At 45.2% G+C, this 23,476-nt stretch overlaps 1 protein-coding gene across 1 annotated transcript in view; it reads right to left on the minus strand.

The window, feature by feature from the left end:
- Positions 1–20,660, minus strand: part of LOC104562915 (cytosolic phospholipase A2 epsilon) — a 31,409-nt gene extending 10,749 nt beyond the window's left edge. Inside the window, 11 exon segments of the mRNA XM_061998119.1 lie at positions 141–236; positions 361–530; positions 1,431–1,494; positions 1,884–1,926; positions 2,983–3,023; positions 3,679–3,807; positions 4,523–4,659; positions 11,201–11,276; positions 16,106–16,192; positions 16,479–16,573; positions 20,561–20,660. Coding sequence (XP_061854103.1) covers positions 141–236; positions 361–530; positions 1,431–1,494; positions 1,884–1,926; positions 2,983–3,023; positions 3,679–3,807; positions 4,523–4,659; positions 11,201–11,276; positions 16,106–16,192; positions 16,479–16,573; positions 20,561–20,660 — 1,038 coding nt within the window.
- Between the last annotated feature and the right edge of the window lie 2,816 nt (positions 20,661–23,476).

Here is a 23,476-nt window from a genome sequence, read left to right on the forward strand (position 1 = left end):
CAGTAATTTATGATGTGTGGCCCTAGATTCGAGGCAAGTCAGAAAACAGCTGGTTCTGTACTAAGAGAGGTGGTCTTCAGATGCAAACAACAATCCTTAAGAGCTTACAAAGGATTCCCCCGTGGCCAGTGGGCACTTACCTGGCCAATTACTTCCCTCTCAGAGGGGAGAGACTTCAGAGGGAGAGTCAGAGGGATGCTGCTCCTCCTTCCTGATCCACATGACACGCAAGCACACTGAAAAGGAGCATGGAATGCTTCTTGGTTAAGACAGAAACGCTCTCCTCCTGCTGCCTACTCACAGGTAAAGGTCAGATCGTAGGACTGTCTGTGTTGTCTACCGTGTTCTGGGGTAACATACAAAGGTGGGAAGCCTCCTCTTCTTTGTGAGTGCAACATCCAGGGAGGGTTGCTTGTACTTGGCATAGTGGAAGAAAATGGGATCTGGGAGAGGAGAGCAGGAGTCACAGCGCATTGGAAGCCTCTGGGTTTCCTCAAAGGATCCTCTCACTGTAAATGTTAACTCATTCTCTAAAACAATGAGATAAAGGGTACACACAGAGTTACTTCCAATTGCAGAGCAAATAAAAGGAGATAAAGCAGCAAAAAGATAGCTTTGGGTCTTCCTTTGCATTTGGAAAGCTGCCTTGTGAAAGTGACCCGACAGCTGCAGGTTACAGGTGGTTGTATCTTCATGAGAGGCCAGCAAGAACCCGATGGGAGCGTGGCAAGAGTGGCACCGAATTCTACGCTGCTGCGTTTCAGTTGCATCGTGGCACAGGGAATGCAACCGGGAACTTGGCACTGTAAATCACCCTCACCCAAGGTCAAACAATGAGCAAGGTAAGTTCTCAGTAGCCTAAAATAAGATCTGACTCTGCAGCAGGTGATTCTATGAACACAAAGAGATCAGCTCATCCTGCCAGGGTGTGTTATGCATGCTCTGAGATTGCCTACCAGATCCAGCCCCTCAAGGGATGTGGGCAGAGCAACTTCTAGGTTCTGGATCTTGATCAGGGTCAGGCAGGAGCCAGCTGCTGAGCGGCTAACCCCTGCAAAAAATGAGGTGTTTCTGTGCATATGCAGAAGTCAAACTGTCAGAGATCCCGAGGAGAGTTAAGGCCAGGGACTAAGGAAGCAAGAGTCTTCAGGGTTTAGCAGTATAACAGCAGAGGTTTCAGGATCTCAGCTTGGAGTTTAGATCCCTTCTGTATAAGCATCTGGTGGTGTTTCTAGTTTGGCACAAGGCTCCCCATCAAGTCAGAGCTCTGAACCTACACTTCAGAACTGCTGGCATGCCCTACCACAAAGATGTCACAGGTTGCCTTAGATGTGATTGATTAAAGCCCTAATGTTTGGCTGATGCAGTTTCTGTGTATTGTTAGAGGGTAAAAATGACTAAATATTCAGTCAAAGAATTAACAAGCTTACCTGAAAAACGCTTCTTTTTCATCCTGCTGTCCAAGTGAACTTCCAAACAGGCTACTTCACGACACTAGAACAGATGTGATGGGGACAAAGAATTAGATCACTCCTCCAGACACCTCACCACCAGCACTGGTAGATACTGGAAGGGTCATTGTAGGAGGGATCAGTGCTTGAATGAGTTGGAGGCTTCTGACAGACCCATTGTTGTGATCACATGGGAAGGTGGTGCTGTCCTGAACACATTGTAATTACCAAAGGATGCAGGCAGAATGAGGGAAAGTGACAGCAGGCTGAAGGCTTGTCTGAGATCATGCTGCCCTTCTCAAAGACAAAGCTCTTAAGGGAAAAGGTATCACTAAAAAAGAGAAGACTTGCAATGTTTCCCTCACTGCCATCAGAGCCAGTTGAGGAATGATGGGGGAAAGAACAGAGGGGAACAAAGCAAACAATATTTACCACTATTGCCCCATTTGTGATGATGGTTTCAGGAGGACCCCGTCTAGAAAACAGGAACAAATACTGTGTATTTTACAAACAATATCATCTGGATACCATCCTGAACAGCTCACTTTCCTCCCTCTCTCCTTTTCTCCATTTGGTGATGCAACATTAAGTTGGGTGAAAGGATGGATCTGGCAACTAAGATGATACTCAGTACACAAAAGTTTCCTCTACACTGATGCACCATCCTCTGCACTGACTGATGTACCATTGCACAGATTGATGCACCATCCCCTACACTGATGCACCTTCTCCTGCACTCATTGATGTACCATCCCCTGCACTGATTGATGCACCTTCCCTCACACTGATTGATGTACCATTCCCTGCACTGATGCACCATCCCCTGCACTGATGCACCATCCCCTGCACTGATTGATGCACTATCCCCTGCACTAATTGATGCACCTTCCCCCACACTGATTGATGTACAATTCCCTGCACTGATGCACCATCCCCTACACTGAGTGATGTACCATCCCCTGCACTGATTGATGCACCTTCCCCCACACTGATTGATGTACCATTCCCTGCACTGATGCACCATCCCCCACACTGATTGATGCACCATCCCCTGCACTGATGCACCATCCTCTGCACTGATGCACCATCCCCTGCACTGATGCACCATCCCCTGCACTGAGTGATGCACCATCCCCTGCACTGATTGATGCACCATCCCCTGCACTGATTGATGCACCATCCCCTGCACTGATTGATATACCATCCCATACACTGATTGATGCACCATCCCCTGCACTGATGCACCATCCCCTGCACTGATGCACCATCCCCTGCACTGATGCACCATCCCCTGCACTGAGTGATGCACCATCCCCTGCACTGATTGATGCACCATCCCCTGCACTGATTGATATACCATCCCCTACACTGATTGATGCACCATCCCCTGCACTGATGCACCATCCCCTGCACTGATTGATATACCATCCCCTACACTGATTGATGTACCATCCTCTGCACTGATACACCATCCCCTGCACTGATACACCACTCCAAGCTGCCGTTCCCGTAACAATGGGATTTTACTCACATGCTCTCCAATACAAACTCAACTTCCAGCTCCTCTCTTCTCTGAAAATGAAAGAAAAAGAAAAGCCAATCTCAATCAGCATGTGCACAGGTTTGCAAAGTGACCCTCATTTTTGCAAGTACAGCTTCCTTGATGCATTAATAAGTAAAATTATCCTGTTTCATGCTTGCTCTTGGCAGCATTAGAGGACAGAGACAGCTTTTTCTTACCCAAGGAAAACTGTAATAGCAGAAAAAAGGGGGTTTGGTGGTTACAAGTCTTAGTAAACCTTGATTTTTCATACCCTCTTCCCTACCAGTTTCCATGTGATGAACGTGACACAATAAGACTGTTTAGCAAAAGACTGTGGAAACAGGACATTTTCCTCTCTTGGTATTGCTTCTCTTTTTATAACCTCTGTGAGGGTTGGATCAACTCTGTCATTTTTTTTTTGGTCAGGTTAGTAAAAATGCAAAGCATCCCTAAAACTGCATTTGCTTTGGGTTTGGGAGTTTGGCCATGATCTGTGCCAAAGGAAGCAGAAAGCACTTTGAGCAGGCTCTTTTATCACTGCTGGGCAATTTCCCAGTCCTTAGTAATTCTTGTTACATTTTTACCACCAAGCTGCTCCTGGTGCTAATAGACAGAAGAGACAGCACAGCTCTTTCATCAGAGAATGGACATCAAGATGTACTAAGTGCTTGACCGAGCTCTTACCTGTGGGTTTAGTAGGAATGTTGTAAACACTCTTTCCCCAAGGGGGATTTTAGCTACATCAAAAAGCACAATTGCATGGTCATCATCACCAATGATGTCATCATCAGAAACTGTAATTTCAAGAACATTCTGTGAAAAGAAATGGAAAGTCTCCAATTCCTCAGCATGTACCCAAGCAGCATGACATTCTGCAGCTTTCCCACGTTCAGTCAGAAAGTGCTGATGCCAAAGGGCAACAGGGAAGAGGAGGGAAATGAGTGGCATCTGCTTCTTAACAAACGGCTTCTAGTCTCCTCAGTTAAAGCCAAACTCAGATTTCGCTTGGGTCACTTATGCTTTTAAGTAGCTCTCACCAAAACACAGTCTTTTAGGAAGGGTTATAGGTAGCCAGGAACTACAGGGGCCATAGAGGTCACTTAATAACCATCTTTATGTCCTTAAGCTTTCCACTTTCAGCCACCTGTTCATAGGTATTTGAGTGTAGTGGGATTATTAGCAGCAAAGACCTTAATCAGACTAGAATTTGGCAGCTTGAAGGCACTGACATGCCATTGTTTCATGTCCTCCCCAGGGACAGCCTGCTTTTCTGCTATAGTGGTGCTTTATCTTTTCACTTGATGTGAAAAGATAACAACTCTGTGTTGTTGCTTCCATCAGACTTCTCCAAGGAGGTCAGAGTCACATTGCCTACACATAAATGTTAGGAGAATGGTCTTTCTCCAGCTCGGTAGGAGGATTTAAAGTCAGCTCAGAAAGGAATTAGAAGATGTGACAAACTTGTTTTGGGCTATACATAAAAGCTGCATAGAGATGAGATGAAGAAGAGAGTTTTTGGCTTGTGTACCTTGACTTGTCTCTGTATCCTGAAGTAAAAAGCTTCGTTCCACACGGGATTACTGCAGTTTTTGATGGTTTTGGTGTGGAATTTCTCATCTGAAGCAGTTGGCAACCAGAGGCTCACGTAGCAATCTGAATGGCTTACTATAAAAACACAGGCACAAGATATCTGGCAGTAGAAGCAGGACACAAGAAGTAGAGACACTGAAATGCTCTGTAGCTTGCACATGGATGAGAGATGGCCACTACATTTTGATACACATTAGTCAAACCAGGAAGAGAGAAAACACACAGCTGGATAAAATCAATGTTGCTGTTCAAATAACTATGCACAATCCTACACGTTCAAAAAACAACCTCACAACCAGTCCTAGGCAGTGGATAAAAGAAAAAAGCCAAGAGATTGGGATTGCTCCTGATCAAAGCTGTGACAGCTCTCTGCAGGTTGGGCAGGAGGAGAAGCTGTGACCAATCCAGCAGAGAGTGAGCGTCAGGCTCAGAGGGGTTGGGCACGAGTTGTCTCTGAGGCAATTTAGCTTCGTGAGAAACCTTAGAGAAATCAGGTTTGAGTGTGATTCAGATAATAAATGTCTGGCATGCCTGGTTATTAACCCTTCATGAGGAAAAGTAATTATTGCAGCTGCCTAGGGCATTGTCTCCCTAGGTGGGGTAAGGAAGGGAGAGGCCTACCACCTACCATCGCTCCTTCAGGAGTCTGTAGGTAGCTGGAACCTTCTCCTGGTGTTTGCTGGTGCCTTAAAGATGTAGAAGCTATTTTCTACTCTATCTCCTCCCAGGAGAAATAAAGCAGCAGAAAGGATTTGGTCTGTGTGGGTGAGGGGAGTGAGCCTACGCTTACTGCAAGAGATCACCTCTCCCAGATCGTGAGCCAAGCAAGCACCAGAGAGACTCTTAGACCTTGGACAGGAGCTTATCCAGAGGCAACCACAAGGGCTGATCCATCCTAAACACAGGCTTTGGTGTGAAAAGAGGAAAAGGGTTGAAGTCTGGTCCCACAGCAGCCAATAGCTGCCTCATGAGCAGAGAGGGGACCACTTGCTATCTGTAAGCACAGCACAGGTCTTGACTCAGTTCCTCAAGGTTAAAAGAGTTCATCCCAGTGTCTTTGCTCTGAATATCACCTACATTGCTGTGGGATATTTTGCCTCAATAAAAAGTGTTGCCTAAAGCCCAGAGGCCCTGGGATGGGGATGTTCTTGGAGGATGGTGTTTGCCAAACAGGGATATTCCCAGGTAACTCTTCATGCTGAGTCTGAGGGAATTTCCTGACACTGCCAGGAGGATGTAGGTTGCCTTTCTGTCTTTGAAATTCTTTCCAAAGACAACATTTCATCGAGTGAGGCTTTTACATAACCTAAGTGACAGGGATAATATAATGACTTTGGCAATTAGCAGCGTAATGCTCAATTTACAACACGCAAGGAGGGCTGTGATTACCAATCTGTCTGATAGCTGAAACATCTCCCTGCACTGTGCTGTCTGACAGCCTGCTGAGCTGACACATGCTCATCCTGGTGAGTGGTATCACAGCCTCTGATCTACAGAGTTTCTCAAGAGCATGCAGGAAGGCTGGAAAAAAGTCAAGAACCAAATATAGCTTCGGGTCATCTAGACCATCCCTCCTCTGGTAAAGGGGGGCAATAAGTGAAGCTGATCTCAAGTGTCTGGAAAACACAAATCCAACGTCCTCCTTGTGATTACAAAGGTGGCCAAAATGTTCAACTGATCCAAAAACTGAGCCAAGCACGAATGAGCAGCCTCAGCACTTATTAATGTCTTCCCTTGCTCCTTTATCTGGCATTTACTGAGGTGCTGGAGTGTTTTCTTTGGCAGAACGTTTAGAGGAGGCTACTTTCTGAAATCATTGTTCCATCTGTGTGTTGCTTTCATAAATATTCACTTAAAATAAGCTGTCAACAATTATTTGTCAAACTGATGAAGTACAAGCTAGGAATGGACAACAAGGTGAATTAAAAACTGGCTCAACTGCCAGGCTCAAAGGATTGGGATCAGCAGCACAAAGTCCATCACTAGTGATGTACCTCAGCAGCTGATACAGGGGACAAAGCTGTTTAGCTGTTGAATAATGTAGGTGACGGGACAGAGAGCATCTTCAGCAAGTTTGCACGTGGTACAAAGCTGGGAGAAGTGGTTGACACACCAGCTGGTTGTGCCACCATTCAAAGAGACCTGGATAGGCTGGAGAACTGGGCCAACAGGAGCCTCATGAAGTTCTGCAAAGGAAATGCAAAGTCCTGCACATGAGGAGGGATAACTCCACACACCAGGACAGGTTGTAGGTTGACTGACTGGAAAGCAGCTCTGCAAAGAAGGACCTGTGCACTTTGCTGGACACTGGGCTGAATATGAGCCAGCAATCATAGAGCTGTTTTGGTTGGAGAAGACCTTTAAGATGATCAAGTCGAATCACTCACCCAGCACTGCCAAATCCACCACCAACCCACGTCCCTCAGCACTTCATCTACACATCTTTTCAACATCTCTAGGGATGAGATCTCCACCACTTTCCTGGGCAGCCTGGGATAGTGCTTAACAACCCTCTCAGTGAAAAAGTTCTTCCCGATTTCCAATCTAAACCTCCCCTGGTGAAACTTGAGCCCATTTCCTTCCTCTCTGCTCAGTCATTTCTGGGTTCCCCAGCATAGGAGAGGTAAAGAATGCACTGGAGTGAGTGGAACAAGAGCTGACAGAGAAGATGAGGGTACTACCATGCAAGAAGAATCTGAGAGAGGTGGGACTCTTCAACCTGGAGCAAAGAAGGTTCAGGGAACTCTTATCAGTGTATGTAAGACACTGAGCTCCTGCCACCTCGTCCCAGCCAGATATTACTCTTAAACATGGGGAATTCTCTAGAAGAAGTGATGCCATTAATAGAACCAGGAAACATGAGCTTTTATAAAAGCCTCTGGCACTAACCTTCAGCTGAGGAGGGACAAATGAACACAACAATGACTAGAGAAAGTAATTCTTTCCCACGAGGCTGTCTGCAGCCAGAGGAATAACTCTGCAAAGCAGGTGCCAGACTGTCAAAGCACCATCAGCTACATGGGAATTGCTTCCTTTCTAGCATGCCCACCAGCTCCCCAGCCTAACTGCAGAGGAGCTTTGGAGCCTGGTGATGACACTGCAGGGTAGCAAGATGAGTGTAAGTGATCTTATCCAGGTGCCCTCCTCTCTAGTGCTCCCAGTGAGGTCAGGGAGTGCCAGAAACGTGCCTTTGCATCTGCCCCACGATTACAAATTGGCATAAAGGTCAGTTAGGAATACAGTGGAGACTAATTAGCTCAGGTCTGGCAGGAGCATTTGCATGAGATAAGACAGAAAGCAGTTATGTGAAGTACAAAGCAAATGTCAGAGTTGAATGTTATTGCCTCAGCACAGAGATGGAGCGATACTGGGTACATGAAAAGGCCCCAGTTAATCCATTGAGCAGGGAGTGGGGTGTTTTCTTCTTTGTTTTCATTTTTTTCCTTTGTGTCAAAACAGATACAATCATTGCCAAACTCCAGCAGCATGTGCTGTCTACGGGCAGAGCTGCAGCATCACATTTCAAGATCAAGCCTGGGCCTTCATCACAGGCTTGTGAAACACACAGCCCACGGATCCTGAGGTGTAAAAACACCCTGAATCCTCTTTGGTGCACCTGATAGTGAGGAGCATCAGCAGAAGTATATAAAGTGGCTTTCTCTGAAGCCAGGATTTGGTAAGTCATGGAGAACCACTGATAGTCTGTGTCCAAAGGATGTAGAGTGACTGTGGTTGCAATGAACAGAGGGAAACACGAGGGAAACAGAGGATGTTGTAGCCCAATGGAGGTGAGCAGAAACCCAGGCAAGCAGGTGCCTAGCAAGGTGAGAAGCCAGCAAGCAAGCAGAAAAAACAAGTCATGGAAGTTGCTGCAATTGGTTGGAAAGGTGGCTTGGTGCTGCATTTGCTGCTGGATAGGTGAAAACCTAGGGGAACCTGAAATATCTGTCCTCTCACGAATTGGCAGCCTCCCACTGATCTCTCCCAGCCACAGAGCACTTGGATCAGCTGCTTACAGTCAATTCTCAAGGGAAAAAAGACCAATTCCTGAGACAAGGTTAAGCAAATCTCATTCTCTGACCTTCCTCAGCACACATTGGCGTGGGTGAGAGATTTTATCCGATTCTTCAGATACTTTCAAACATCAAAACCAACACGTGAAGCTGGAAGGACATCAGCATCATTGCAAAAACCAACCACAAGACATCCTTTTGCATTGTACTGAAGTGCTTAAATCACATGGTATCACACCATTTTCCCCTGGGAGACTCCAGCTTCTTGGAGAGCACAGGTAGGTTGCTGCTCAGGAGAAGAGTTGCTATTCCTTTGTCTTCCTTGCTCAATGGCACGCTGGCTTACAGTACTCCACTATGATACAATCCTTAAGAAACAGGCCCAAAGTCACAGTACCTGAGGAATTACCAACAGAAAGGAGAGAACATATCCTTTTCTCCACCTGCTTTGTCCTCAGATCTTGTTTGCTGATTAACACAGGAATCTGAAGATACTTCTCACTGTTTCTAGTGTATAGGTTGTATCTTAAATGAGGATCCCTCTACACATAAGAGAGAGCCTCTTTCAAAACGAGCACACCTTCTAAATGGGTAAGAGAGGTAAAATAGATGGGAGAAGATACTGTGTTATCCATGTTTTACAGACAGAGCAACAGAGGCACAGAGTGTTTGGATGACTTGTCGAAACAAGCCTGTTGGCAGAGCTGAAAACTGAGCCCACACATCTCGATCTCTGCTTCAGAGATGGCCACTTGGGGTGCAAATGGGCATTTCCTAAATGCCTGCATCTCACTCTGCAAGACTTTCTCCGAAATCCCACTGTCCTCAGGGTGGAGGACAAGGTCACAACAGGAACATTATTCTCTGAGCATGCAGCATCATCTTTACTTAGTGCAATCCCTTTGCCTGAGCTGGTGAATCATACTTCTTATCTTGTTGTTCAATTTCCATTCTAGATGAAAGGTAACACTAAAATACATGAAACCAGCACTACAAAGGAGTGAAGGTGAGCTCTTGCACACACATGCAGTGTTGCATAACTGTCAAAAAGAGTAGAAGTTAATCTGACTTTCTTTGCTATCCTACTGTATTCCTTCTGTCCTCTGCAACCCCAGATTACACGGTGTGTGAACTGAGAACTCCTGCCCATCTGGTTGAAAAATGAACAAAGGTGTCTTCTTGAAAGACAAAAGTGAGTGGGATTCATCCTGCCATGTCCCTAACCTTTCTCAAAGCCTGTGTGATTCCTTTCTTCTTCATGGAAAGATGGATCTTTAGAGCTGGGATTTATCAGGATCTGTTCTGCCTGTCCTCTAGTGCCAAAGTAGTCTGCTGAAGCAAAAGCTGTTAGGGTTTCACAAGCCAAAAGTAGCCTAGAACAAACCAGCACCTTGGAATGGCTAATCTGATTCCTTTGGAAAAAGCAGACATACTGTCTGAGCTCATAACTTCAAGCAGTGTATCAAGACAATCAGAGAGCATCCTTGACACATGATGTGCTGCCATTTCCCCTGCCAGCTGAGACAACTGTGCCAAAACAATCACATTTGGGAGAATGGTTCTAAAATAGCTGCAGAACTGAGCCTTTGCTCTGTGCAAACAGCAGTTGTAGAGGGCTTTTCAGGCCCACAAACACTTTGGCTGTATTAAAAGTATTAAAAAGTGGGAAGAGAGAGAGAGAGGAGTCAAGAAATAGCTTCTGCAAGATGCTGTGCAGCAGGGAGGCTGTCCTTCAACATCATCTTCCAAAAAAGGAGAGAAAGTGCATGATGAGACAAGGAAGAACAGTATTGTCAAGGGATATGCAAGACTGTAGTTATTAGTGACAAGCCCAGTGGTATAAGGCACGTGTAGGAACAGCAGAAGAAAATGAACCAGAGGAAAACCTCAGTGAAAGTGAAACACCCAGGTAAGGGCTGGTCAAATATCGTGTGTTCTCAGCATAGTTAATGTGCAGGCTGTAATGGATCACCTCCTAAAGTAACCCCAATATTTCTGCTACACATCTTTGAAGAGGGAGAAAGAGTCATCCCTAACAACGTGGTTGATGTCATGACATACACTGCACAGCTCACTCCATTTCTGAAATGAAACGGAAATTCACAGAATCCTGAGTGATGTGTAAGGATTTTAGCTCTATGTTGGAGGGGTTTGTTATGGACATGGGATATAAACACATGGGTATGAAAGCTGAGGGGATATAAACACATGGGTATGAAAGCTGAGGGTTAAGGTACCTTCATTCCTCTGAGATCATTCCTCTGGATCATTCTGTGCTTTGCTTAGGTTGACCTGCTTCTGCAGGGGGGTTGGACTGGATGATCTCTAAAGATCCCCTCCAACCCTACCATTCTATGACTCTATGAAAGCCTTAAAGAGTTAGTCCATCTACCCAGCATTAACCTGTTGCTGAACTCTTTAGAAACCCCAACCAACAAGAGCCTGAAGTGTTAAACAGATGTTCTGTGGCAGAGATTGGCTTTGATTGTGCTTTCTCAGCTAGCATTCTTTCTGGTGTGCATTTGTGCAGTGGCTAGCACAAGCAGGGGATGAGACAGTCAATTGAAAGCTGTGTAAGGTCAGTAAGAGAAGCAGGTACTTACGAAAATCTGCCTGATGAGCATTTTTCAGCTTTATGATTCGTACAGTGAGCAGGGAGTAAGGTGACATTTCTTCCTCCTGAAAAAGAAAGGATAACAAAGGAAATGTGCTTTAAAGTTTGGGACTCTTATTTCTTGTACAATCAAACAACCATGAAGAGCCCAGATTCTGCTGAAGCCATCTCTTCCAGCTGATGTCATAGCAAAAACACAAGAGGCAGTGAAATACTTTCTCCACAAGCTTGATCAAACCCTAAAGTCTGCAGTCATCTAAGCATCCAACCAGAAGGTGTGGAGGGAGAGGATGAAGAGATATGGTAAAGAAGATGGAAAAGATCAGTTAGGCAGCTCCATGAAATCATCCACATCATCATCAACATCCAGTGTGACACAAAGTTCAGTGAACCCACAAACAAGAGATGCTCCAGTTTTGGTGCACTATTGACCAACAGCCTGGATTGTGCTCTGGGTAGATTTGAGACCTGTGCAAAAGCTTCTGCTTGTAATGTAAGTCTTGGGTAAGTACAGAGAGGAATAAAATGAACCAACCAACCAACCAACCAACCTTCTCAGACTTTTCTTGCTTGATTTTAAAAGCATCATTTTCATGATGAAGTATCTAAGGATGAGTGTTAGGAAATGCCTCAGGCCAGCAGGGAGATTCCTAGCTTTGGATGAATGCTCCAAGCTCACTTTGTGGCAACAGAAGTTTTCCTTACCAAACTTAGCTATCCTATAGACATGGAGTAGTATAATGGAGTACATGGGTTTGACTACAATCCATCTCAAAGAGAGCTATGTCCAATTCCTTGTTGGAGCTGCTAGACCCGACCAAGTAGGTCTGTAAAAGTTTCCCCAATCACATGTGCTTTAGGGATTCATCATGTCCTTTAGTGGCAGCTCCAGCAGCCAGAGTATCAGCAGAAAGAGGCATAAAATAGACAAAGCTCACCATGGCTGCAGCACAGATGCCTGATGTTAGTCACTGATATTGAAGGAGGAGTTGAGATAATGGCAGAAGGCAAATAGATCAGTAAACCTCAGTAAAGTCATCTCACAAAACAACTATAAGAGGTGGCCAAAGTGGGAAGCTGCTGTAAAAGCCAAGGACCAAGAGCTTGAAAGTACTATCTGAAGTGGAAATGGAGGAGTGCTGGTGGAAGGTGATGAAATAATGAGATGTTACCTGTTTTCTGAGAAACCTCAGTTACAAATGATGGTCAGAAACTCAAGTAAAAGAAGAGAAAGCACATCCCCAGGCACTGCTACTGTGACAGAAGTCAAAGGCTACTAAAAAAGGTCAAAATAAGAGAAACCAATGAGACAAGACAGTACATCAGCTGAAGTGTGTAAAGCATTGGGCCACGGGGAATTCATCATGGACACGTTTAGCTTAGCATCCCAAAGGGTTTCCATCTCCATGGCAACAAAAGGCTGGAAGGTCAGAAAAGGAATGAAGGAAGAAAAGGGCAGTGATTCCCGAGCTATGAAGTTATCCACTGAAACAAGGGTGGATTTCTGAAACAAAATCCTGGGTGATTTAAAGACACATTGAATAAGAATTAACCAGTGCCTAAAATAAATACAAAGCTTTGCTCTTGAGCTTATAACCAGGAATGTTTCCCATAAGGGGACTGGCTAAACTGTTAGTCCTTTATGCTGTGAGGTACAGGAACAGCAGACCCAAAACAACAAGAGGGCTATAAAGTGCTGGACAAATGCTTTGTCTTTATTGGGCTGCAAGGAGTAGAAGATCTTGGCTTCTGGTTGGGTATATTCCACAACTAAACAGTAAATCAATCCCTGGCACAGGGTATTTTGTAGGTGTGTTTGTTTTAAACAGAAGTAAGATCTCAGCATTATCAGAATCCAGTCTGAGCCAGCTCTCCACTATTGTTCCAATTATTATTGTCAGACCATTCCCTTTTCATCAGCCTCTGTCTCACCTTACCTCTGTGTCTTCTCACCTCGACCCATTTAGGTTTTAAAGAACAAATGCTCCTTGGGTCTGCCCATTTATTTCTATACCTTTCTAGGTTATAGATTTCAGGGAGGTACAGATTTCACTAAGATTCCAGGGAGACCAACAGGTAAAAAGCTCAGCAGATGTATTTCAGGAGAAACAAAGGAAAGGGTTAACTGAATTGCACTTAGTGCTGGTGCTTTGTTAACCTTCCTGAGTGGCACCAGTTCTTCAGTCAGCATTTTGGAACACATTTTGGTTTTAAAGACTGGCAGAGATGCACAGTAAATGTCATGGCTTTTATTAAAGTAGAACAAGAGAAACAGAAACAAGTGTGAAGGCACCAAGCACTGCTTAAGTCCTCATTCCAAAACTGGCTAGAGCAGAATTCACTAGATGACATGAAGAATGCATCACAAAGACTTCATCCTTCACATGCAAATGAAGACAAGCTGATAAGAAAGTCTGGAAGGATTCTATTAGGCATCAATGGCAGGGGTTGGAAACTGGATGAGGTATTTGATGTCGTAGCTTGGTGCAAAGAGAAGGACTCATGTAACTTTTAAGAGCTTGCCAAGAGAATAACAGGGCAAAATACCTGATCAGCCAGAATGTATGGATTAGAAAGGTGATGGAATGAGAAGCAAGAGTTTTTTCTGACCTCTAGGAGGAGAGCTCTGAGGAGAGGCTGTGTTAGAGAAAAGGCAGATGGCTGTGCATGGAAACTCTGTGTACCAGGAGCAAGATGTCACTGTACTGCCTCAGAGTCCTGAGAGAGAGCAGCATACAGGCTCTGTCAGCCACAGCACAGCCATGGAACAAAGAGTGCAAGAGAGAACGTGGGGAAAGAGACTCAGGGAACTAACAGCAGAGGAAGGAGATGGTGATGTGAACCTGAGAGGTCCCTTTAGTGTGTTTGCTGGCAGGAAAGTCATGGCTGAGCTTCCTTCAGCTTGGTCTATTCATGGGGTCAGTATGGTTTATTAGCAATACCTGATGCCTGCTCTCACTTGCATGACTCTAGAGCCATGCTCAGTGCATTCACAGATGATGAGCCAACAAGCTTTTGGGTTTTTAACCATAATTTGTCAAGGAAAATGCTTTCAAAAACGACTTCTTGGAAATACCAAATGATTCTGTGTAAGACAATGCACTACCAACACCCAGGGATGAATTTGCTAGGTTTACTGTAGCTATGGGCAACCTTACAGCTCTTCATCACCTCCCTTGTATTCACCTGTAAGGTGCTGGGAAGCAAACTGTCAACTCAGGACTCATTGAAACAGCTAAAGAGATGCTCTCCTCATGCTCTTATCCATCTCCAAATACAAAGGGGGTTTCACAAGGTTGTTACCTTTCCTAAAAGTCTAGCAGTGGAACTTATTTGTCTTTGCACTGGAGGTCAGCACCCAGAGAAACTCCATGCACAGCTCCTGGGCATGGGTTTTTCCTAGCAACTGCTCAATTTCTCACACAGCTCTGCCAAGTCATCTCCAACTGAAGACAGTTTTTTGAGGGTGGCCATTAAGGAGAGGTTTATACCTGTTTTCTTGTTCTGGGACTCAAAAGTCTGTGACAAACGTGTTAAACTTTGTAACTCTCTCCTAATGATTATTGTCCTGCTGCAGACGGCAAGCTGGGACTTGCAGTAAAAACCAAAAGCTTCCCAGGGAACCCAGTGCCAGCAAGAGGCAGAAATTGAGCAGCTTGCACAAGTCTCTGCTTTGAATGCCAGCTTTCTGCCAAGCTTTATTACAGAGGAGAGGAGACATATCCAAAAGCCAGGAGGCAAATCGAGAGTGTCTGAGAAAGTCTTGTTTTTGCAACACGTGTGGATAGCAAACACAGCTTTTGGAGGTTCATTTGATAAGGAGAAATTAGGAGAACAACAACAAATTGAAGCTGTGGAAAGGGTGTCCTGGCCCCAATATGCAGGGATTTCTTGGAGGTCTTCATGACCCACGTGGACACGTTCCTGGGTGACCTGATCTAGGTGACCCTGCTTCTGCAGGGGGGTTGGACTGGATGAGCTCTGAAGGTCCCTTCCAACCCCCACCTTTCTGTGATTCTATGCTTAGTGCTAGCTTGCCACTCTTTTTTGTACACCAATTTCCATCTGGAGGAGCTGCCAGAATGCTACCAACAAGAGATCAGTTTGATAAGGTTGTGACATACATCAGTGAAATGATGTTTGCAGTTTTCTGTTGAGTTGGAAGTCTGGTTGCACTAGCAATAAATTAAACAGCCAAGTTTCCTATGAGCTACAGACCCTTGAATCACACACCCTTGAAGATACCATCAGAAGTAAGGTAGCTTCTTGGAGCCCTCAGTTTTACTTTGAGGCAGCTTGACACAACGTGTAGTCATCTGCAAGCTGAGATTGGAGACAAAAGTCATCAGTGATACAGCTGGTAGGTGTTTGATGCGTATGCATCTCTGCCACAGGCCCTGCAAAGGTTGCTAGAGTTGTTTTTCTTTTGTTGAGATAAGTTGCACAATGCCTGAAGTAGGGCCTTTGTTCTGAAAACTCCAATTAACGACCCAAAGGATCTCTAACAACCACGCTCTGACTTCCCAACACTGGCAACGTTCTGGAGCTGAAGCTCCAATAAAGAGCAGTAAAAGAAGGCTCAAATCAGTCCCACTTTCACAGAATCTCAAGGGTTGGAAGGGACTTTGAAAGCTCATCCAGTGCAACCCCCCTGCCAGAGCAGGACCACTTAGAGCAGGGCACACAGCAACTCACCCAAGTGTGTTTGGGATGTCTCCAGAGAAGGAGCCTCCCCAGACCATGACAAACCCACCACAGTTTTTCTTTCATTCAACTGTCCTATTTCTAAACAGACAGATGAATCTTCAATAAACAAATTGGGAAGGGGGAATCCTGCTGTTCTAAAGCAAACATTGGCTTAGTGCCACCTATTTGAGTTGGCTGAAGTCGGTACCTTCGGATCAACGTCGCTCCTGGCTACGCAGCGTGTCATCCCTTTTCTTTCTTCATTTTCCAAGGGGGTTGATTTACTGCCTTTATGCTGTTGAGGGAGGGAAAAGAAAGGATGAAAAAGAGAATAAAGACCCATTTTTCTGCTTTTTACCAAGTCCTCAGTATGGAATTGCAACATGGAATAGGCAATTTGCACCCACGTGGGTAAAATAAAGGTGCCAGGAAAGTGGCAGCTGGTTCTCTGCTATATGGAAAGATACTGACTGAAGTTACAAACAGCCAAGGAGAAAGACAATGAGTTTGACTTGTTTATAGCCCTAGCAACCTATCTGAACCAAAGACCACTGCCAGGCTTGCTCTGCTTTTCCACTTACCTGAGGGAAGGCAGAAGTCGACGCCATCGAGATCTCTGCTGCATGAAAAGCAGGTGCTGCCAATGGCACCCGAGTATGAGGCTCCACCGTTTCCACTGCCACCTGAAACAAATTCACAGCCTTCAAGAGTGTCAGGAGTTGCTGAGCAGGTGTTTTATTGCATTGAGTCAGAGCTCCACCCCTCCATGATTTCTGGAACAGAAAGAATTCCCACCCACACGTTAGTTGTCCCAAGAGCACGTCTGGTGGAAGGTGTGAACATTGACATCTGCAGGTCTTGTGACTGAGCACAACGTGCTCAGAGACCAAATCTTCCCCACCTGGGGGCTTGTGGAAATGTCATAACAGCCATAACCTGATTGTAGATCTGATAGAGATTGTCTATGTCACAGTGACAGTAGCAACAAGAGTAACAGACACAGCTACCCATTGTCTCCAGGCAAAGACCCTGAGTTCCACCCACTATTGCCTCCATAGCAAAAAGTGATCAATAAAACAAAGAGAAAGACATTTCTGTATGAAGTTATTAAAGACTCTGCTGAAGAAATGGGGTTTTTTTTCCCCCAGAAAAGTGCTATCCCATCATTATCTGTGCATACATGTTGGGTTTTGTCCTACTCTTCTACCTCAAAGGACATGAGAGGTGTGAAAAGCAATATTTCTGTGGTCCCTAAACCACAGTCTATCCCTCTTCCACTTGAAATGTTTACTTGTCTCTGGGCTTTATGGTTAATACAGCATGCATCTCCACAAATTTAGATGAGACTCAAGCATTGCACCTCCAGAAACTCACAAAACATTTCAACAAACCAAACTGAGTTCATGTTTTAAGACGTTCTTCTTTTCCCCCAGCTCACTTTCTGTCACTTTCTGATGCAAAAGACATTCAGCTTACTGAGCAACTTTATCCAAAGCAGCAGCCAGCTGGACATTCCTGGCAGATGATTGGAATTGAGTGGTCTGGTCCTATACATGGTATGAGTTGTTCCAACCTGCTCAGGATGTGCATGTGTCCAGCACAGCTCTAGGAAGCTCGGGGATTAAATCTTCTAATCCATTATGCACAGGTTATTAGGCACACATCCATTTGTGCTGAAAAGTCCTCCTGAGTGATTAAAAGCAATGCTTATGAAAGGGTTTGAGGTTATTAGGATGACACAGCATGACACTTCCTATTAGAGACCTGCAGAAGCATGAAACCACAGCCACCCCGGCTGTGGCAATGAATGTTGGATGAGGACCTTGACTGACAGAAACTGGATGCAAACCCAGTCACTTCCAGCAGGCTCATTACATGCTTTTCTTATATGCATGTAGGAATCAATAGGAAAAGCTGGTGTTACAAGGAGAACAAGTTAAGACAGATTGGTCATCTTAGCTGCAGTGTTTCAGCCTTGGTTTGATTTCCTATGCTTACTTGTATATCTACATTTTCTAGGGGGGGAGTTTTGCAGGGGTGTGTGTGGGAAAGGCAAAAGCAGACACACTTATTTTATCCCATTGTGCAAGGGGGAAAGGTTTGCTGTGAACTTCCCTTCTCACCTTCAGCACATGGAAACTTTTGGATGGACTGGGACTGCTTCTTTGCAACCAGAACTAGGTAAGCTAGAGCAATAAGCAAAGGATGGTCCCAGGCCCCTCCCGTGCTTTGAGTGATGCTCTGCTTGGTGTGAGCACTTGCACTTCTGCAAAACCCAGACATTTTGAATCTGCTTTCTCTGGGGGCTTTTTTTTCTCTCTTAAAAATTCTGACCTGGAACAGCTTAAAGTAAACTGTCCACACAGACACACACACGTTTCCTATTGCTTCTGCCACAGCCTAGCTGTATCCTTGACTGAAGTGCTGAGAAGAGGTGAGGTACCACAACAGAGGAAGGAGAACACTGCCTGCAATTTCTTTGTGATTGTGCCCCACAACAGTTATCAGCTCCAGGTTGTTTCTGCAATGTGTAGAAGCTAATGGGTGTGAGGGTGGTTTTCTTTTGCATGAGAGCCAGTTTTCATTTACATATGTCATCTTGCATCTTTGGTTTTAAGACAGAAGGAAATGAGACAGGGGAAGAAGCCTCCAGCATCCCTTAGGAAGGTGACTAAGAGTTGCTTGTTGCCTAACAAGTAACTCTTTCCTGACTCAAGCTTTCCTGATATGAAATACCTGTTCTTTAAGCTGAAGTCAGAAGCAGCCAAAGGTACTCAAAGCTGGCACTAAATTAGTCCAAAGTTCAAATGCAGCGCTATTCCTGTTGAGGGCAAACAGCCTTGGCCTTTTCACAAGACACACACACACAGTAGGCTTGGCTTCACCTAAATTAAGTCACCTAAAAGTTAGGCTTCTAGTTGAAGCCCTTTGCCTGCATTCCCTGTGTACTGAATGGAGGACAAAGCAAGTGTGACAACTGCAGATAGTGACTAAACCACTCTGTGTCGGATTCTTCAGGAGAAGCCTAAATGTCCAGCTCATACTTGCTGCTTAACTTTTGGATGGCTGAAGGTAGGTGAGGTGAATCCCACCCTGACTAATAGGTATATCCTCTTTAATCACTTGTTTCCAAAAGCTCCTGATGCTGAGAGAACCTGACATTGAGGAACATGGTTGTGTTGTTGACACGTGATTCATCCTGTCGCAACAGCCAAGCTGCAAAACACCCTTGGGCAAAAGCTCTGTTAGCACAGAAATGAAACATCTTCTCATGGATTCATTCAAATAACAAAGAAGAAGTTTTGCTATAACCAGGTTAGCAAAGAAGGCCAAATTCAGTCCTGCAGGTAGCACTACAGTTCAGGATCACCTAAGGCCCCTGTGCTCAGGAGCAGGGCAGATTGCCTCAGGAGTGCTGTTCATAAAGCACAGGCTGTGCAGTGCTAAAGGAGAAATAAGCAGCTGGGTTTTTCTGTGAAACCCCAGGCTGCAACCTGTGGGAGCTCAGCAGCTGCTTCCTCAGCATCTGAGACGTGTTTGGGACAAATGGGGAACGTCAGAGGGAAAAGAGGAGACGGCTGCTACAACTATCTGAAGGTAATGCAGACTCAACTTGTGTGGCAAAGCCCCAGAGGTCAAATGATACATTTAATGCAGCTCAAGGAGCAAAAAAACCCCATGCTGGTCTTCTCCTCTGATAGATCTGACCTGTAGGAGACCTGTGCACGTGCCTAAGTGCAATTTCTTTTGATTACTGAGCTTATAAAGTTCTTTTTGTAAGGCATGCCTTGTGGAGGGTTCCAGCTCTTAACAGTGTCATCAGTCTCCCATCAAACACTACATGACATTGGGACTCCTAGAACAGCTTATCCCAAAGTAACTGGCTTCTAAGCTCTTCCAGCTGTGCTAAGTTAAGGGTATCTTAATGAAATCAGCAAGTGCTGGTGGGATATGCCTTTGAGTTTCCTTTTCTTGTCTAACATATGTGACATATGATGTGGGCAACTTCAGGCTGCCAGTGTGCATTGCTGTTAGCTCCAAGGGACATGACCAGCCTCTAGTCCATGCATGAAGTTGTTGCTCACCAGATGACTCTAGGGAGAAACGTGGTTTCTCTTGAGGACTGTGATTTGAGAGTCCCAGGGAGGATCAGAGGACCCCAGGGCAGGTGACAGGTCTGTCACTGATTCTGGCAGCTCCTCAAAGAGCTAAAAACAGGATCCTCTTTGCTTCCTCAGTGCCAAGGTGAGCATGGCCCCTTTCTGAGTGCATTACCAAGGGTGGCCTAGCCAGAATGTTTCAGCAGGCATCAAGAAACTGCTCTCCTCAGCATGACAACAGCTCTTGATTTAATTCCTACCTTTTCCGTGTTCCAGAAGCTGGCACTGTGAGACCCCAGTCCACACCTGATGCAGTACTGCAAGAGAAGTCTCTCCCTCCTAATTAACCAAGAAAGACAGAAACAGCCAAGAGATTCTGCCCTAAAAGATGCAGCTTCCTTCCCTTCCACAACCCAGGCAGGTGGCTGCACCCCAGTAGGAGAGCCCTGGGGAGAAATCAAAAGCTATGGGAAAAGAACATCCTCAGGGGAATCGTACCCAACTGGGGATAGGCTGCCAGGCACTTACAGGTCAAAGAGGAAGAACAGTGTTGGCTGATGCACTAAATCCAGCTGATCTTGCAGTGCTGAAGCTTCTGGTGCCTCTTTCTTACCTGAGAAAGGTCTGGCTGTCGCAGCTCTTGCATCCAGCATCCCTCCACATGCGCAGAAGCAACGTTCCCATTGCCAAGTCGATGTTAAGCCTTGTGACCCATTGTGCAACCTGAAGAGGTGTGCGTGGCATCTTGCCCTATATATAGAGTGTTATCACTGAGAGGATGGAGTGACAGCCTTTCCAGGGCACCTGGTAGGTCATGCAAGCAAGTAAACCCAGCCTTTGCTGAGAGTTTTGTGCCATCTGAGCACAATGACTCGTGCCAGCAGCTGCCCGTGGGATACGGTCTCAGTGATGCTACACCCATGACTCTCCACAGCTGCTAACAAAACAAAGCCATTTATCAGGGAGTCCCAAAAAGCTTCACAGTTGTCTGGAGAGCTGAGTGTGGGAGAATTTGGGGCAGGTAGGCAAAAAGAGCCCAGCTAAGATTCCACATGCTCCTGTGCCAAACAAAATACAAACCCGTGCAGGAATCTAGTCTGGCCACTTACTCACAAAAGGTCTGATCATGCAGATTGAACTGTATTAACAGCTCCACAGAGGAAGACTTTAAAGAAAGAATTGCAAAACATCTTAAGGAAGCGTTTAAGGAAGGGAAGAACCATTCCCCAGGAGATTGAGATAGGCAGCTGTGTCAGTACATCCTATTACATGCTGAATGAAGCCACCGTTGCAACACGATGCTGTGCTAAAACACGCAGACGTCAAAGCCAAGTCTCAGGTCAGGTCAAGAAAACATCGATCAAAGAAGGGAAAGAAATGTAGTGGCAAACATTGCTGAGTATCCCTTAGAAGAGATGTAAGGGAGCTGCATGATAGTAAAGCCTGTGGCAACGTGTCTAAGCAGCTATTGCATGCGACTCGCCCGTGGTTGTGGTATTTTTCACCCTATGTGATGTAATGACTGAAACCTACTCCGAAAGATCCCACTGCACAGGTGTGATGTGAAAGGAAGATGCCTTCTTCCCTGTCTTTCCACAAGCCCAAGACAACCATAAGCTCACGTGAGTTGTTGGTAAAATAAACCTTTGTGGGATGGAGAAAGAGAAATCCCTATTGCTTTTGGAGGCTCAGCATTGCAGCTTTGGGCTAGAAACCAGTGGGAAAGGTCAGGATGGGCTAAAAGACGTCTGTAGAGGCATAACCATCCGTTCCTGCTGCAGTTGAGGAAACGTCAGCGGTATGATGTGAGCTATCAGAGTTGCACAATGCTGGCTGCAAGCCCAGCCTCTTTCAGAAGTGATAAGAAAGTGGTGGCTGGCTACAAAAAAAAAGCAATTCAGAAGTGAAACTTCCAACATAGATCAAAATGTAGAGGATAGACAAGAACCACAGTTGCCAAGGGCAATGAGAATGAATCTGTATACACATGTGCACGTGTGCAGGTATAAAGGGAATGTATATGAGGAGGAAGCAAAATCCCATCCAAGGTCTATATACTTATTACCTCATAGAGGTGGCAAAATAATTACTAAGGATGCAGCTAAAGCAGGAATGCTAATAAAACGTGTTCAGCCTTGGGAGAGAAGAAACTCCACATCTTTCATCAATGAATAGTATGAGCTGCTTCACAACATGTATTAAGATAAAATGGAGATCATTCTTACAAGCCAATCCCCAAAGCACAGCCTGGGAGAATTCTTGACAGTGCTTCAGCTGTTTTAATTCTTGGGATGCTGCAGAAAATGGAAAGGAAGTGTTTGTTGTGCCAGGTATCAGAAGTAGCAAGATGGTTGTGGTAAGGTGACAGTAGATTCGTTACTCCAGCTGCCATTGCAATAGTGGGCACAATACCTGAACAATTACACATCACTTATCATATATATAACCACTCTTGATTCTCTTGCTCTTTCTCAAAATGTGGGCTGGTAGCCACTCACACCAAATGCTCCATCATCCCTGAAGTGGTTAATAGCAACATCTATTTGAAGTCAGTAGCCACTCACACCAAATGCTCCATCATCCCTGAAGTGGTTAATAACAGCATCTATTTGAAGTCAGTAGCCACTCACACCAAATGCTCCATCATCCCTGAAGTGGTTACTAGCAACAGCTATTTGAAGTCAGTAGCCACTCACACCAAATGCTCCACCATCCCTGAAGCAGTTAATATCAACCACCTATTTGAAGTCAGGAGTTAGTTTCAAGTGACATATATCCCTCCCATTTATGCTTCACACACTTTGAACAGCAGTTGTTACCATATGCATGTTTATGTTAAATACAAGCTTCAGAATACAAAGCAGTTTATACACTGAAAACTGCACTCCACCACACAAGGGAGTGTTTTCCCTGAACATGATTGATGCCATGTCATTAGTTAGCTTTAGGACAGTCATTAACTAGGGCTTTTGACTGCCTGGACAGCAGATGGTTCCACCCAGCCAAATTCCATCTGTGCATGCACATGTGTGTGCACACACATATATATATATATATGTATAAAAGCACCTGTGGAGATTTGGAGTTAAAACTGTTCCCTTGTGTATTTGGACTATGCACAGAAATTCTTCTTTCATTTCCTTATCTTAGGTATGTACTAGAGGTGATGCCAATGTACTGCCAAAACTGAAGTGTGCTGTTCCTATGGATGCCCTGATCTTGCAAACCACGGGGTATTGGAGCTGTCATTCAGCAACCAGACTGCAATAAAGCTGTGAAGGATGTCAAAGCAATTACAAAGCGTTCCACCAGTAAGGTGCAGGGGACAGTAAAGTTCCAGAAGGACAGGGGCAGGAGAGAGTTCAGCACAGAGCCACAAAGATGATGGAGTGGAGCATCTCCCTTGTGAGGAAAGGCTGAGGGAGCTGGGGCTCTGCAGCTTGGAGGAGACTGAGGGGTGACCTCATTCATGTTACAGA

Source organism: Colius striatus, chromosome 6 (genome assembly GCF_028858725.1).
Source record: "Colius striatus isolate bColStr4 chromosome 6, bColStr4.1.hap1, whole genome shotgun sequence".
NCBI classification, from domain to species: Eukaryota; Metazoa; Chordata; class Aves; order Coliiformes; family Coliidae; genus Colius; species Colius striatus.